The sequence below is a fragment of the Lutzomyia longipalpis genome, chromosome 1 (genome assembly GCF_024334085.1).
Source record: "Lutzomyia longipalpis isolate SR_M1_2022 chromosome 1, ASM2433408v1".
In the NCBI taxonomy this organism is placed as follows: domain Eukaryota; kingdom Metazoa; phylum Arthropoda; class Insecta; order Diptera; family Psychodidae; genus Lutzomyia; species Lutzomyia longipalpis.
Window position 1 is genome coordinate 29349417 of NC_074707.1, and position 14264 is coordinate 29363680.

At 37.5% G+C, this 14264-nt stretch overlaps 5 protein-coding genes across 7 annotated transcripts; 1 reads left to right on the forward strand and 4 right to left on the reverse strand.

Moving 5' to 3' along the window:
- Position 1: 1 nt before the first annotated feature.
- On the reverse strand, positions 2-1356 carry LOC129797619 (26S proteasome non-ATPase regulatory subunit 6). The gene has a single exon (XM_055840385.1). The coding sequence runs from the start codon at positions 1228-1230 to the stop codon at positions 61-63; it is 1170 nt and encodes a 389-aa protein (XP_055696360.1). The 5' UTR covers positions 1231-1356; the 3' UTR covers positions 2-60.
- Positions 1357-1388: 32 nt separating this feature from the next.
- LOC129797620 (palmitoyltransferase ZDHHC16) lies at positions 1389-4231 on the forward strand. The gene is made up of 5 exons (XM_055840386.1): positions 1389-1572; positions 1651-1798; positions 1866-2175; positions 3225-3436; positions 3575-4231. Exons 1-5 carry the CDS (start codon positions 1526-1528, stop codon positions 4010-4012), a joined length of 1155 nt encoding a protein of 384 aa, XP_055696361.1. The 5' UTR covers positions 1389-1525; the 3' UTR covers positions 4013-4231.
- Positions 2382-2847, reverse strand: LOC129797791 (uncharacterized). Its single transcript, XM_055840636.1, has 2 exons — positions 2740-2847; positions 2382-2677 (listed from the first exon to the last, which is right to left on the reverse strand). The coding sequence occupies exons 1-2, from the start codon at positions 2836-2838 to the stop codon at positions 2468-2470; spliced, it is 309 nt and encodes a 102-aa protein (XP_055696611.1). The 5' UTR covers positions 2839-2847; the 3' UTR covers positions 2382-2467.
- Positions 4232-6798: 2567 nt separating the features above from the next.
- Positions 6799-10228, reverse strand: LOC129797604 (venom protease-like). 3 transcript variants are annotated; one of them, XM_055840354.1, is made up of 4 exons: positions 10147-10228; positions 8279-8454; positions 7158-8192; positions 6799-7092 (listed from the first exon to the last, which is right to left on the reverse strand). In XM_055840354.1, exons 2-4 carry the CDS (start codon positions 8334-8336, stop codon positions 6926-6928), a joined length of 1260 nt encoding a protein of 419 aa, XP_055696329.1. In that variant the 5' UTR covers positions 8337-8454; positions 10147-10228; the 3' UTR covers positions 6799-6925. The 3 variants fall into 3 exon arrangements, with proteins under 3 accessions (XP_055696329.1, XP_055696327.1, XP_055696328.1); XM_055840352.1 differs by lacking the exon at positions 10147-10228 and adding an exon at positions 8683-8755; XM_055840353.1 differs by lacking the exon at positions 10147-10228 and having other exon boundaries at positions 8279-8533.
- LOC129786458 (uncharacterized) lies at positions 8615-14154 on the reverse strand. The gene is made up of 4 exons (XM_055821552.1): positions 14055-14154; positions 11770-12447; positions 11019-11177; positions 8615-9869 (listed from the first exon to the last, which is right to left on the reverse strand). Exons 1-4 carry the CDS (start codon positions 14152-14154, stop codon positions 8755-8757), a joined length of 2052 nt encoding a protein of 683 aa, XP_055677527.1. The 3' UTR covers positions 8615-8754.
- Positions 14155-14264: the final 110 nt, after the last annotated feature.

Sequence of the window (14264 nt, forward strand, 5' to 3'; positions counted from 1 at the left end):
CTTTATTTTAGAATAGAAAATTTATTCGTAATCCACGAAATGGGCAAACAAATTATTATTTTAAATATTGATGACTCTACTGAGCTTCTGAACTCTATTGAGGAGCAAATCTCCCTGCTTGATCGTGGCCTGATACTGCCAATTTTTGCTGTCCGGACGATTTGTCTCCACGATGCCACCGACGCGATCTACTTTGCAATGCAGACGTCCTGCTGCGATGAATCTGGAGAGTTCGGCGTCGATGTACTCAATGGAAACTCCAAAAGCTTGAGCCATGTACTGAAGAGTGAGGGAACGGTAGGATTCCAGAAGCTGCGTGTACGCCGAGATTCTCATTTCGCGCACATAGAAGCGATAGTGGGGATTCACGAGATAATCATTGCGAAGGAAATTCTCCACCTTGGCCAGATTCACGAAGAATTCTGCATACTGGCAGTTATAGAGGGAAGTCAGGTAGGCCTTCACGTCGGATAATGAGTGAAGAACTTCCTGAATCTCCGAACCTTTTACTACTTTGTCCCGCAGCTCATTGCGTGGGAGGCTAATCATGGACACGTAAACGGTGTACCGGACGAATGTTGGATAGTCCATGAGTTCGTAGGATGTGAAGGTGCTCACGGTGTCCAAGAAGAATGTAGCTGCTGCCTTGAAGTCTCTCACGGCAATGCAGTAGACTCCCTGGTAGACCTTCAAGCGATTCCTGCGATCCCAATCGCCACCCTCTTCAATGAGAATCTTTGCCTTCTCAATGTTTCGCGTAATGAGATCGTGATCCAGGTAGAACAAACCCAGGCGAATGTTGTGGAAGACAATGTCCAGCCGATGACCCAGGGACACAGTCTTGTCGTACGTCTTCCGGAAAGCACTAATTGCACCCTCTTTGTCTCCGATGCGGCAGAGAAACTCGGATTTCTTGAGATTAGCCTCACGCACCTCCATTTCGCCCAAATTCTTCTCTGCATCCTCAATCACGGCATTCAACTCTTCCAGCTTCTTCTCATTTGTCTCCTTCATCTTCGTCAGCAGAGCTTGATCCACTGGCCAGCCCAAATCTTTGCATACTTCCTCATAGAACTGGGCCATGTTGTCCTCACGGATGGCATTCATGAGCTTTCCCTGGATTTCTTTGTCATTCCGATGTTCCGGAAGGCTAAGCAGGAATTTCAGCTGAGCCAGCTCCAAATTGGGATTCTTCTCCAAACCCTGCTCTTCCAAATTTTCCGCAGGCATCCTGATAACCTTTTAGCACTACTTTTACTGAACCAAAAGCACTTTTTTGAGATTTCTCAGAGATTTTTATCAGCTTTTTCTTCCCAAAAAGTGTGGTTACTTTCCTCATAAAACAATTGCAATGTCATTCTGTCATCGAAACGTCGATCTTTTGGTGAACATAACCTCATTTTTAGAAAGTTGTTGTTTTCCGCAAAAAAGCTCCACGAAAAGTGATTTTAATTTGTAAAAATAGATTTTGTAGAAAAACATTTTCACATAACACGGTACAAATGAGTGAAAAGTGATTGGAAAAATGAGTCGCATAAGGTGGCGACTTCGGGAAATTCCCAGACGCTTGTAGTTAGTATATTTTTTGCATTCCATCTCCTTATCTTATTTCCAATAATTGCCATTTTCTCCATTTATTTCTATTTTCAGTGATAATTTACGATTCAAGTATGATTACACACTGTTGTGCATCCAATCTCTCATGTACAATCATCACTTGAATGGCAGCTATGTGTCTGATATTTGTATGGAACCAATTTTCTGGTTTGTGGACAATTTCACGCATCTCCTTGGACCGGTGAGGAATCCCCCCCAGTCAGAACAATGATTTAAAGTTTGCCGGCTAATGGGATTTTTCTTTGCAGTTTTTCGTAATTGGAGTAGCTTGTCTCACATCTGCCGTTGTTTTCATATCCTATTGGATTGGTCTTCCCTACTGGTGGGCCAAAAGTCATGAGGCAACTGTGATTCTTGTGATTGTCGGCAATTGGCTCCTTCTCAATGTTGTCTTTCACTACTATATGGCCGTAGTAACACCACCTGGGCATCCTCCTGAGGGAGAGCTCATTGTGGAGGCTGTTAGTATCTGCAAGAAATGCATTGCGCCAAAACCACCTCGAACGCATCATTGCTCCGTATGCAATCGATGCATTCTCTCCATGGATCATCACTGCCGTAAGTTTTTCTTTACTTTTATTCCCTGAAGGATCTCTAGCTCATTACGGAGATCCTTTTCCTGAGAAACCTTCCCTGGTTAGTACTAAAAAAAATCTTTAAAACGTCAACTTGATAATGTTGATTTCAATTCAATCTATTTTGCTAAAATTAAGCAATTTCTGCTTTGAATCAACAACATGCTGCATAAAAAACAAAGACTAGCATTTTTTTAAGTTAAAAAACTTTATTCACCGAAATGGCACTCAACAAATCCATTGACAATCCCATGGAATGCGCAATCAAAATTAATTTAGTGGAGGAGGTAGTTGCGGTGGGCATATCCGTATGGGAGGTTGTAACGGAAGTCAGTGGTGATGGCTTCTGGGGTGTAGCGGTATTCAGTGGGGAAGTGGCGGAGCTCATGGGGGAAACGGAGAGCATAGTGGTCCAGGGGAAGGTGCTCGTAGGTGCCATCGTAGAAGTGTGGGTAGTGGTTCTCGTAGGTGATTGGCTTGATGAGCTATTAGGGAAAATTATAAATTAGGCAAGGAGCTCAGGGAGCTTACAGTGCATTCAGCTTACGTCGTTGCGGAGGATATGTCCGTCGAATCCAGCACGGAAGAGTGGGTTTCCGAAACGTTCGCTGGAGATGATTTTCTCCTCAACAAGGCCAGATCCCATCACGGCAGCCACGAAGAAGGCAGCAAAGACAGCGACAACTTTCATTTTGAAGGGTGTTTTGGGGATTTTCTTTTGGGAAGATCAGTGAATTGTTGGAGTAGCAACTGCTGAATGATGCTCTTCTGGACGATGGGCAGGGTTTTTATTTGGAATGGAATGAGTACTTTTTTTTGTTGAGAATTCAGGTGGGGGAGAATCCCCATTTACATATAGTTTGGTATGACGATAATCTAGTTCATAAAGAGGGTGACGGGATGTTAGGTGAATTGTAAGTTACCTTGGTACAGAAAGTGTTGACCAGTTTCACCGGCAACTCCCACTTCCCGCTTATCAGCTGATTTCTGTTTGTCTTCCACGAGACATTCACCTCTATGTGTTCTCGGCAGCTTGGCTCAACAATTGCGTAGGATTCGGCAATCATCGATACTTCTTCCTCTATATGGTGTATACAGCTGTAGGATCAATCTTCATTATTGTTTTCGGCATGGGGATTGGGTACAATTCCCTCTTGCTCGGTGACGGTGAGGGCTGGTTTGAGACTGAACCACTCGAAGGGCATCCAGTTCGCTTCAACATTTCCGGACATGCTCTACCAATTGTGAGTACATAATACCGTTTATGCTCTCTCTTTCTTTTCACTCATAGTCCGCTGCTATGTGACACCACTTGTGCAAAAAAAATACCTCACCACAATGTAATATATTTTTATTTTCAATATTGCTGTGCAACTTGTTAGACGGAAATGAATGAGTACGGTGAGGATGGTATAATGCCAGCACACCACGAGCTGCCAGTTCCTCATGAATTGTCCAACAATGCAGCCAAACATCGAGCCATCATTTTTATGGCAATAATCAATGTGGCGGTAGTTTTTGCATTGGGTTCCCTCAGTATTTGGCATGCAAAGCTCATCGGTCGGGGTGAGACGAGCATTGAGGCCTACATCAATAGGGCAGAGACCAAGAGACTCGCCGCACTCGGCAAAACCTACGTAAACCCCTACAATTTTGGTAAGAAAAAGAACTGGAGGCTCTTCCTTGGTCTCGTACGAGGAAGATCCTGGTGGCGGCACGTACTTCTTCCATCGGCCCACAAGCCAGAGGGCACGGGCCTTACATGGCATACCGTGTCCACAGAAGGGCATTTGCTCGGCGAAGACGATGATTGGCCGTAGCATTAACCAAAACAATAAGATAAAAAATATAAAATAAACAACCGAAGTCATTTTATGCGTGATAAACTTAATTTTAATTAACAATTGCGTTCCCGAAAATTCCAACATAATAGTGTTTTTAAATTAAATTTCGTGAATGCATTTGCCCGAGCATTTTGTGTTTTATAAGAAGCATTTTTGAGAGCAAGAATAAAGACAGTAAAAATACCAAAAGAAAAACCTGTAGTAGTACATTCTTTTGCATTTTATAGGTGTTTATGAATAAATTACTTCCGGCTGGGAGAAAAAATATATCTTTCGAATCTTGCATAATGAATTTGTTAAACAAGTTATATTCAAATCCTCTGTGGATGATATAAAAGTTCCTAAGTATTTTATAAATCTTTACAATGCTGCTCAAATTAGCACTGCGATTGAATAATAATGTAAAAATTATTTAAATGTAGAAGAAAAAACCTCGTACAATGTTTCTCAAATGATTTTAATGCTGTTATAATTCTTTCTGAGAAAGATGCTATTTTAGTATGTTGTAGGAGGGTTCTTTGAGACTTTTCAATGATCAACGCTCAAATCGGCTTTAAGTAAAAGCTCAGAAAATTTTTTAAATATAAACGGGACTTGAATACACTAGTTAACTGCCCTTCTAATCATTTGCTTTGCTAAGTATATATGTCACATAAAGAAGAAAACTATTAACAATTAAATCTATCTATGATCCTAACAACTACATTTCAGTTTAATTTAAACCTAGATAAAAACTTCAATTTAATACCATTTTTATTTCTATTTTATTGACTTTCGTATTACGTTCTTGTTATGTTTGAAAAAAAAATCATCCCCATGATGACTAATATAGTTCCATACACGTAATGTTGAATGTTTCTAAAATAAATTTTCTTCTGGAATTAGTTTAATCTCTAAAATATCTATCAGACAACGAAAATTAAAAGACAATTTTAACCGATTTTAGCCCATTTTGTTCTTTAACTTCAAAGCTTGATTTTATTGAAAGGAAAATCGGATAGAAAAAAAGGAAGGACCCTTTGCATTTCCAGGCAAATTTTTCAGATTTTTCCAGCTAATCCCAAATGGTAGTGAAAAGTTTTAGATTTTTCTCGAATGGTTTATTGTACATATACGATTTTATCCTATGCAAGATTCTCTATAAGATTTTATCTTCTAAAAAAGTCATGAAGCACATGAACAGACCAAAAGTGAATAGACTCCTTTATAAAAAAAATAAGGCTGTATTTTTTTCTTAAAGTAAAACTTTCCATAAATGGCCTTTACCTTACTTATTGAAAAAAATAATAACGTACAAGATGACCCCACGCTTAGTCTAAGCATCACATTGAAGCAACAAAACAAGAATTTTTTTTTATTAATTACCTCGCCAATGTTACCAAACACAACTCCTTTTCATGACAAATACACAAGTCCAATTAACTTTATTTTCAATTTCAATTTGCATCAATAGAAATGAGTATTTTCTGTAAGATATACTGGAATTCCCCAGTGACGTTTTTTTTCTACACACTTTATACTTGAAGCAAAAAGCTTTTACCTTAATTTGTTGAAAAGAGTCTTCACAACAAAAGAAAACATTTCGGAACGATGCGAGATGAATGAAAGATCGGAAATGCCACATCATCGTTGCACATAAAGCTGTCTGAAAAAAAAATTTAAGACTGCGTTTATCGACAAATTATAGCAATTTGCTGATAAATAGTAAAGATATTCTGTTGATTTGTAAATAGATTCTTAGAAAATTATCCACTGTTCATGAATATAATAATATTTATATTTTATTTAAAATATAATTGCGCTACAATGTTGCATTTATAAAAAGGTTTTTTTGGAGCTCAATGTTGAAATTAATCTCTTGGAAGGATTTTCACGTTGTGGGAGCTAAGAAGTTGCTTTTTCCATCTCTGTTGAATTTCTTAATAAATCGTGAATCCACAGGACAGCAAAAAATGGGTGTGTTGAGTTTGTGAAAGAAGCACGTTGAGGGCTTCTGATTGAGGATAATTGCTCTCATGGGATTCGCACAGTCCTGTAAATTCGAACAGACACCATAGCCTAATGTTGTTTGGCAAACACTCCCATAATCCATTGAATCATCGCGAAAAGTAATTCTGTGGTCTGGAAACAAAGTTAAATCACTTTGAATTAAACCCAAAACCTCATGTAACTGGGAAATTTTATTTATTTAAGTCATAAAGAAATTTGCCTTGTGCCGAAATTAGCACCAACTGCACAAAGATGATGAAGATCGCGCGGAACATCACTCTAAACTGAATTGTTGTACAATACCAACTAAATATGTCTCGCGAGCTTTTGCGAAGCTTTCTGCTCGAACGTGTAGACGTGTTTGAATTTATATCTTGAGAGCAACTTAAGTATAATAGACAATCCTGTTTATAAAATTGCAGATTATGAGTTATTTAACAGTCTATTCAAATTGTTCTCCGTATTATATATGTATGTATATGGTTCTTATTTCTTCTTATTCATTCATTTCTGAATTTCCAAATGCTATATACGTTAAATTTATAATCATAAACATCGTGCATTCCGAGAAATGTCTCACTAAATCTTCACAAAAAAAGTCTTGTGTGACTACATAACCTTGGTAAAATATAGGTGTCGTATCTTTAAAGTTTTTTTTTATATAAAACTTTTAAATTTACGATTATTTACTTCATTAATGAAGCAGTCAGTCTATGGACAATAAAAAAAAAACTAAATTTTACTGCCTTATGGATTTTGGAAAACATTTTCCAATAATTATTTTATTTTTCTATTCTAATACTTTTATTATGTCCTTTCGCCTTCACCGATATGTTATATAAATAAGGATATATAATATTTTAATTTGATGAATGCTTAATTATGTTTTATTTGAATTCTTTATGAATTCCAAACAATATTCTCAATCCAGTCGAGATAGGCAAATACTCTGGTATATATAGCTGGTGTGGCACCACCGCATCCTTGTCCAAAGGACGTTACTCCCAAGATGTGGTAAATATTTGCAAAGGCATCTTCATTGTATGTGTATATAGAAAGAGGTCCTCCTGTTTGAATTAGAAGCTTAGTTAATGTTTTTTTTTTCATTCGCTTGATGTATAAAAATTCTTACCAGAATCCCCCTGACAAGTATCCTTGAGACCGCTGTAGTCTCCCGCACAAATTTGATTTTCTCTAAGCCCATCCTTAAGTCTTCGCGATGGGGGATAGTTTGGAGTACATTCTTCCTTGGTGAAAACACTGAGTGTAACCTTCTGCAAAAATGGTGATTCAGTGCCCCCAAAAGATGTATGACCCCACCCGTAGGCAGCTAATCCCAGTCCTTCTTCAGTTGCATTCTGAGGGAGACACGCAGGACGAACTAATTTGTAGAATTCGACAGTTTCATTGAGCCTTATGAGAGCTATGTCGCTGTAAACTGATGATCCCTTGTAGTCGGGATGAGAGAAAATCTGTTCTATTCCGTAATCTCGTGGTGTGGCACCATCGTCATCTTTTGTCAAGTCAAGTTCCCCAAGACGAACAACAGTTGGAACGGTTTGACCGACACAGTGGGCTGCTGTTAGAATGTATCTCTCGCTAATGAGACTTCCTCCGCAGAAAAATTTCGTGCCATTTCCATCGGGATCGGGATTCCCAAGTGCTGCCATGTGGGGGAATTCCCCAAGATTGGCTGGAACACCCCCCACGACGGATATATGGAAAACTGATGGGGGCTCAACGTACATTTCGTTTGTGAAATTCTTAGAATATTCCTGGCACTTTTTTGCACTGATTCTTGTTAGGGCAGCTGGTGCATCAACAGGAGCTTGTGCTGGGACAATTGGAGCAAATGTCGCCGGTGGTTGAGGTGGATTTTCCAAATTATCTGATTGATTGGCTTGATTGGGTTTTGCACTAGGGCGCCTTGTAAACGTATCTTCCCACGAAGGACTTGATGATTTTTCCTCCTGCACAACCAGATTGTTTGGACAACAAATCACTGGACTTTGCATCTCGTGGAAAAAGCAAATTATTGGTCTTTTATTTATTGAGTATTGTCCTTTGTTATCGCGACAATTTTTGTCCAGGACACATGTGCCAAAACCCTCAGCTGCTCGGCATCTACTTCCAATCTCAATGGTTTCATCGCGAAAATAAATATTATCTGAAAAAATGATGCAAAACCCAGAATTTAGAGACACGCAATTCTCACTTCATGAGCAATAAAAATAAATATTTAGGTATTCTTACCTTGTGGAAAACTTAAAATTGTGGGAAGTATGAGGAAGAAAATAAACTTCTCAGACATTGTTCAGCTGTGTGCACAAAACGCTCTACACTGTGTCAGAGATACTGTTCGTCTATATTTCTTGGGTGCACCAGAGAAGCCAATACCTCTCAGGGAAATCACGTTCCGCCGTACAAACCTGTTTAAAAGCTTCATTAAAATCCTCGTGTATCTCATAACATAATGCGTGTATCAGCTACCTAGTCAGTCAGATATAATTAAGAAATGTCCACTTTAAATACGTTATCTGTATACTAATTTTGAAAAAAAAAGTCTCCAACCAACACACACCAGTCAAATAAAGAAGATCACAAAGATATTTTTATTGGCGGGAAATATCCAAGAATTTCACAAGATATTCTCATACCAACGAATGATTCACTGGCCGTATGCTGGCTTTTGGGATGTGGCATCATCGCGAGTCCCCGGGGCTCCTCCTCTATGCCCTCTCGATGATTGATTTGATCCACGGAGTGAAGGATGCAATGTTGGTGAAGACAAAAGGACGATCATTGTCGCAGCCATAGGTGAAGGAGGGAATGCCCACGAGTGCATGCGAATGAGTCTCAAGGGGTCCAAGGAAGGCTCCCGAGCAGGGTAACAAGGAGCTATTGTGTGCAATTATGCCACAAATTTGATTCTCAATAATCCCATCAGCAAGCTCCGGAAGGTGAAAGTACGATGAGCAGCTTTCAGTTGGTATCACCTTCACATCATCACGAATAAATTTGAATTCTTCCAAATTATGCGGTGAATTCATCCATCCAGAAATGTGAAGAGCTTCCCGCTTGTAAATGCTATTCGTCGTGGGGAGGTAGACTGGTTGAAATCCCCAAATTGCTTTGCTGAGGCGCACCACGGCTACATCGTAGTATAGCTTGTAGGGATTGTATTCGGGATGGATGAAAATATCATCGACCAGTGCATCAGTTTGTCGTATTAATTGGCGCTCAGTGTCATTTCCGGTAATACGGATGTAAGTGGGTATGTTAATGGAGAACATACAGTGTGCGGATGTGATAACAAATCTCGGTGTAATGAGTGATCCACCGCATCTCCACTTGATCCTCCTTTCATCCTCATACAATTCTCCAATCAGTGCTTGAGAGGCATGAGTTTTGTGCCACTGGGGTGCTTCTGTACGAACTTCCTTTGCTGGAGTATCCTTTGGATTTTCTTTCGAAGCTCCCTTGGGATCTTTGTCATTCCCAAATCGATTGTCAATCGATGTGTAGAGCGTCTCAAGCAAGCAACACACTGTTTGCTCTTGAAGATCACAAAAATCAACTAATTGGATATTCTCAGCACCCCTGCAATCGGGCATTTTTGAACATATCCCAAGTCGATCATCCGATGATCGAATGCAACTGCTGCCCAATTCGTTATCATCGTCCGGGAATATGATAGAATCAGAATTGAATTGTGATCGTGCACCATTGATCATTAAGATATACACGATAACTAGATACGCACTTGACGCCATTCTCGTGCTGTGAATCACTTCTCGGACACACGGTTTCTCACCCACTGGCAACCACTTTGACGAGCCGTTGTCTCAGGAGTACGATCAAGATCACAATCACAACTTCATGTCTTCACAGACAAAGAGCAAAATGTATGTGCGAGTCTATTTGATATTAAAATCTAAACAGCCAGGTGCAAATTTTCTCTGATGGGTAAAATCTTAAACTTGGTCTTATATACTCATAAAATATTCATAAAACATCAAAAACAAATTAATTTTGGGATTTTTTCCTAAATACCTAATTTACACCTCTCCCACGTATTATATGGCCATACATAATGCTTAAGCACGAGACGATATACCTACTTTTTGAATACGTAACACGTGGCTGAGCTTTTTTGGAATATATACAAAGAACAAGGGGGTGTGTCCCTGTGTCCATCTAGTTCAAGAGCGAAATTTCCAAGATTCCACTTCGAATTACTAACCGGAATATTAAGTCAAGATTTTTTAATCAATAAACAATAATCACATCTTTTTTTCTAAAAGATTATTTCAGAAACTTTTCTACGCATATCTCTTAATTTTTATTATTTCTGTGGAATCAATTTTAATTTAAATTACATATAAAAATTGGCATCACTCAAGGAAATAACAATCTTATAAATTTTAATTCACATTGAGAACTGGTGATAAAATCTCAACAAGCTTTTTATGCGTTTTAGAATACAATGTCTTCACAAAACACTGTGTGATTTTTTCAGGTGGTAGTAGAGAGCCACAGCGATGATGCTAAATGTTTAATAACATTCGTGATATGCTTTAATTAACCATGAATTATTTTGGCTTGTGTTTGTTTACAATAGATTTAAATTATAACGTTTTTTCTTGCATTTTTTCTTACCGTGAATATAATTACGGACCTTTTAAATTACAGTTGGGCTGATCTTGAAGGTCACTGGGTGATGTTTATGAGTCAAATAAATGCGAAATGTTGCTTTAGTATACAACACGAACGTCTCCGGGCAAAGATTGATGATAAACTGAAATGCTGAATTTCTTGTAAGAATATCATTTCTCTTAAACTTTTTTTATTTTCTCTGAAATTCCATTACAAAAAAAAGCGATATTTCACTGAAAAACCTGTTAACATTTTTTTGCAAAAACTTATTTATTTTATTTATTACCGTCTTTTAGAGTTCAAAATTTGGTTTGCAAATACATAGAGTTTCTTCAACTCCATACAATACTTTCAATCCAATCTCGATATGAGAGTACTCGCGTGTAAATAGCTGGAATTTTAGAGCCACATCCTTTCCCAAAAGACGTTACACCCACAATGGTATAAATGTTGCCAAAAACTTCAGGACTGTACGTGAAAGTTGACAGGGGACCGCCTGAAAGTAAAAGGAATACATATAAAGATAAATCGAAGATGATTGAATTTTGATATAGACAAGCACGGAGAAATCGGGGAAATCCTAAATAAGTGATCGTACGCAATATTGAAGTATACCCAAAAATAAACAGAACAAAATCAAATGTTAAAAAAATGTTGAATTATAGTGATCGAACTAGAGAGATTTGAAACTAAACATGATAGTAAAAATGCTGCGAAGAAGGAGACGCCTGGTATTCACCAGGCGACTCTATTTTATTAGCTCTTCTTACAACATATTAATGTAACTAAGAATATGTTTATAAAAAGAAAGCTTTTTGTTTATTTACTCCAAAACTAATAGAGCTAAATTGAGGCTTCTAGCTTCATTAAAACGTAATAATTATCTTAATCCGTTTTCTTTTGGGTTCTCCCTTTACAAGACTATCAATTCGATCAATCTTTGATTGGGGATATCCATGTAATCTTACTTGATCGCAGTTTCTTAATAAATTAAAATATTTAAGTATGTGTGCGGAAAATCCCACAATAAATATTCAAGAAAGAGGGAAGATATAAAGAGAGAGAGAAAGAATACGAGTTCATTTCACCTGAATCTCCCTGACAGGTATCTTTTTCTCCTGATCTCGATCCTGCACAAAGCTGCGTGTGTTGCAGACCTTTCTTCATTCTTCGCACTGGTGGATAGTCTTTGGAACATTCATCAAATGAAAAATATTCTAGTGCCACTTCTTGCAAAATTGACGATGGTGTTCCACTGAAAGAAGTGTCACCCCATCCAATGGCAATTAATCCCAAATGATTTTCATTCTTTTCATCACTAAGGCAAGCTGGACGTATGTTTTTCTTGAATTTAACTCTTTTATTGAGCTTGATTAGGGCAATGTCGTTATATACTGAAGTTGTGTGGTACAGAGGATGTGGGATTAAGCTTTCAATTCCAAAATCTTCTACATCATCATTACCAAGGTGCGACAAGAGGTTGTGTTCACCAAGACGAACGATTGTTGGGGTTGCTCTTGTAAGACAGTGAGCTGCTGTTAAAATATATCTTTCACTTATGAGACTTCCGCCACAAAAGAATTTTAGACCATGATCTGAATCATTCATTCCAATTGCTGCCATATGAGGATATTGTCCGGGAAATGACAAAGTCCCTCCGACTATACCAATTTTTATGAATGGTTTCCTATATTTTGCAGCTGTATAATTTTGTGAATATTCTCTGCACTTCAATACACTTAACCTTGTTGAATTCAGAGGACTTTCTAATGAGTTTTTTGTTGTAGAATTCTTCGCAATGATAGAAAATGAAGGTATTGTGGTATTTTTTGTGTTATCAGTTTGTTTTAGGAAATCATTATCGGCTGAGTTAATTGATAAATTGGTTTTATCGTTGGAAGTCATATTCTTCACATTTTTCAATGGGCAGCATATCACTGGATTTTTTTCTTGATGAAAAAAGCACAATGGTGGTTGTTTGATGGAAATATCAATATAAGAAATGTTGCAATTCTCAAGTAATACACAAATTCCACACCCTGATGATTGCATACAAGAACTTCCCACCTCAAGCACATTATCCCGAAACTCAATGGAGTCTGAAAGTCAGAATTCCCAAAGATGTACAAACATCGTGCTCATAAATTGTAGGTATATTATGTGACTTCTTTTTATTTACCTTGAGAAGTACTAAGAGCAATGGTATGTAATAAGATCACTACGAGAAAATTCATTTGGACTTCCACTTCACTAAAAGAATCATACTAAGAGAATAAATCATGCGTCTTGTGTGGATGCTAAAGACACCTCTAAACAAATAAACCTGTTTGTGTATTTAATTATTAAACTTATGGTTAAAATAGGGGATTTTGTCACACATATGCAGACTAATCGTTAAAAAAAACGATTCACAAACTTATATCTTCGTCTTTTCTGTGAATCACCAAAAATTGCAAAAATCCATTAAATGGAGAACAAAGAGAGACAATCAAAGAATTGTTAGAAATTAAGATTTGCTCTAAAAATTTTGATCAAAATGTTCTGGTAACATATAATTCAAAAAAATTATAATAAATTTTTAACTTTTTGGTTCAATCTTTTGAAGTCAAAGAATAATTGGATTATTTTCTGTTATTCAATCTATGCTATACATGTATTTTACAACAGAGTTATGCCATTTTCTTCACTAATACAAACCTTAACCTTGTCGCTGGGTTGTCGTGGACCTTCTTTGAGCCAAGGGTTCATGATGGTCAATGTTTTCAAGGTCAACAGCGCCAACATAATTTTTCCTAATTGCAGATTAATCGTTGTGAAACAATCGATGAAGTTGCTCAATGAAGAACATAAAAATTCAGAATAGGAAAAAAATCTTTTCTCAATCATTTTTTTAAAAATTATATTTTATTTTTGTTAATTCATTCGTTTCATAAATTCGTACAAAATACAATAATTTAAATAATGAACACTTTATTCTATCCAAAAGATGAGGTGCGTTATTACGACAAATCCGGATAAACCAAGATGTTGCAATACACTGGTGCAATAAAGATGAAATTGCAATGCCCATTCGTAAAAATTCCAAAAAATTTAATGCTGCATTGTTGATTATTTATTTCTTCATCAAAAGTAAAAGGATGAGCTCATCCGCATGTCGTGAACCGAAATATCCTTCAAATTTATTTTCCAGACATTTGATTGACCTTTTGTAGTGGCTTTTTGAGATCCTTGACCGGACAGCACACCGTGTGTTCAATAATGTCGCACACATCGGTTAAAGATGTTTTGGGGAAATATTTGCAATCTTGAGGTAGACTGCAAATTCCGAGGTGCCCATCCGATTCACGAATACACGTGGAATTTAGTTTGTTACTATCATCCGGAAAAATGATCAAGTCGGGATCAAATTGTGACTTCACTGAACCCGCAATGAGTAACATCACAAGCACTGTGTTAACAATTAAAGCTGCCATTGTCCTGCTAAAGCTGTGCTACAGACACTGTTCCTCCGAGCGCAAAATGATCGTCTTATAAATCTTAAACATCACCCCCACAACCGTACCAAAACGGAAAGTCTTAATAA

Excerpts from the sequence above, each read along its gene's own strand:
- LOC129797619 (XM_055840385.1), bottom strand. The coding sequence starts at position 1,230 with ATGCCTGCGGAAAATTTGGAAGAGCAGGGTTTGGAGAAGAATCCCAAT.
- LOC129797620 (XM_055840386.1), top strand. The coding sequence starts at position 1,526 with ATGAGTCGCATAAGGTGGCGACTTCGGGAAATTCCCAGACGCTTGTA. Across the intron at positions 1,799-1,865 it reads TCACGCATCTCCTTGGACCG|TTTTTCGTAATTGGAGTAGC; the intron begins GTGAGGAATCCC and ends TTTTCTTTGCAG. Across the intron at positions 2,176-3,224 it reads CTCCATGGATCATCACTGCC|CTTGGCTCAACAATTGCGTA; the intron begins GTAAGTTTTTCT and ends TGTTCTCGGCAG.
- LOC129797791 (XM_055840636.1), bottom strand. The coding sequence starts at position 2,838 with ATGGGATCTGGCCTTGTTGAGGAGAAAATCATCTCCAGCGAACGTTTC. Across the intron at positions 2,678-2,739 it reads GACATATCCTCCGCAACGAC|CTCATCAAGCCAATCACCTA; the intron begins GTAAGCTGAATG and ends TTTCCCTAATAG.
- LOC129797604 (XM_055840354.1), bottom strand. The coding sequence starts at position 8,336 with ATGTCTGAGAAGTTTATTTTCTTCCTCATACTTCCCACAATTTTAAGT. Across the intron at positions 8,193-8,278 it reads AATTTTAAGTTTTCCACAAG|ATAATATTTATTTTCGCGAT; the intron begins GTAAGAATACCT and ends TCATTTTTTCAG. Across the intron at positions 7,093-7,157 it reads TACTTGTCAGGGGGATTCTG|GAGGACCTCTTTCTATATAC; the intron begins GTAAGAATTTTT and ends TAATTCAAACAG.
- LOC129786458 (XM_055821552.1), bottom strand. The coding sequence starts at position 14,154 with ATGGCAGCTTTAATTGTTAACACAGTGCTTGTGATGTTACTCATTGCG. Across the intron at positions 12,448-14,054 it reads GATCATTTTTCCGGATGATA|AAAGTCCTCTGAATTCAACA; the intron begins GTAACAAACTAA and ends AAAACTCATTAG. Across the intron at positions 11,178-11,769 it reads TACCTGTCAGGGAGATTCAG|GCGGTCCCCTGTCAACTTTC; the intron begins GTGAAATGAACT and ends TTTTACTTTCAG.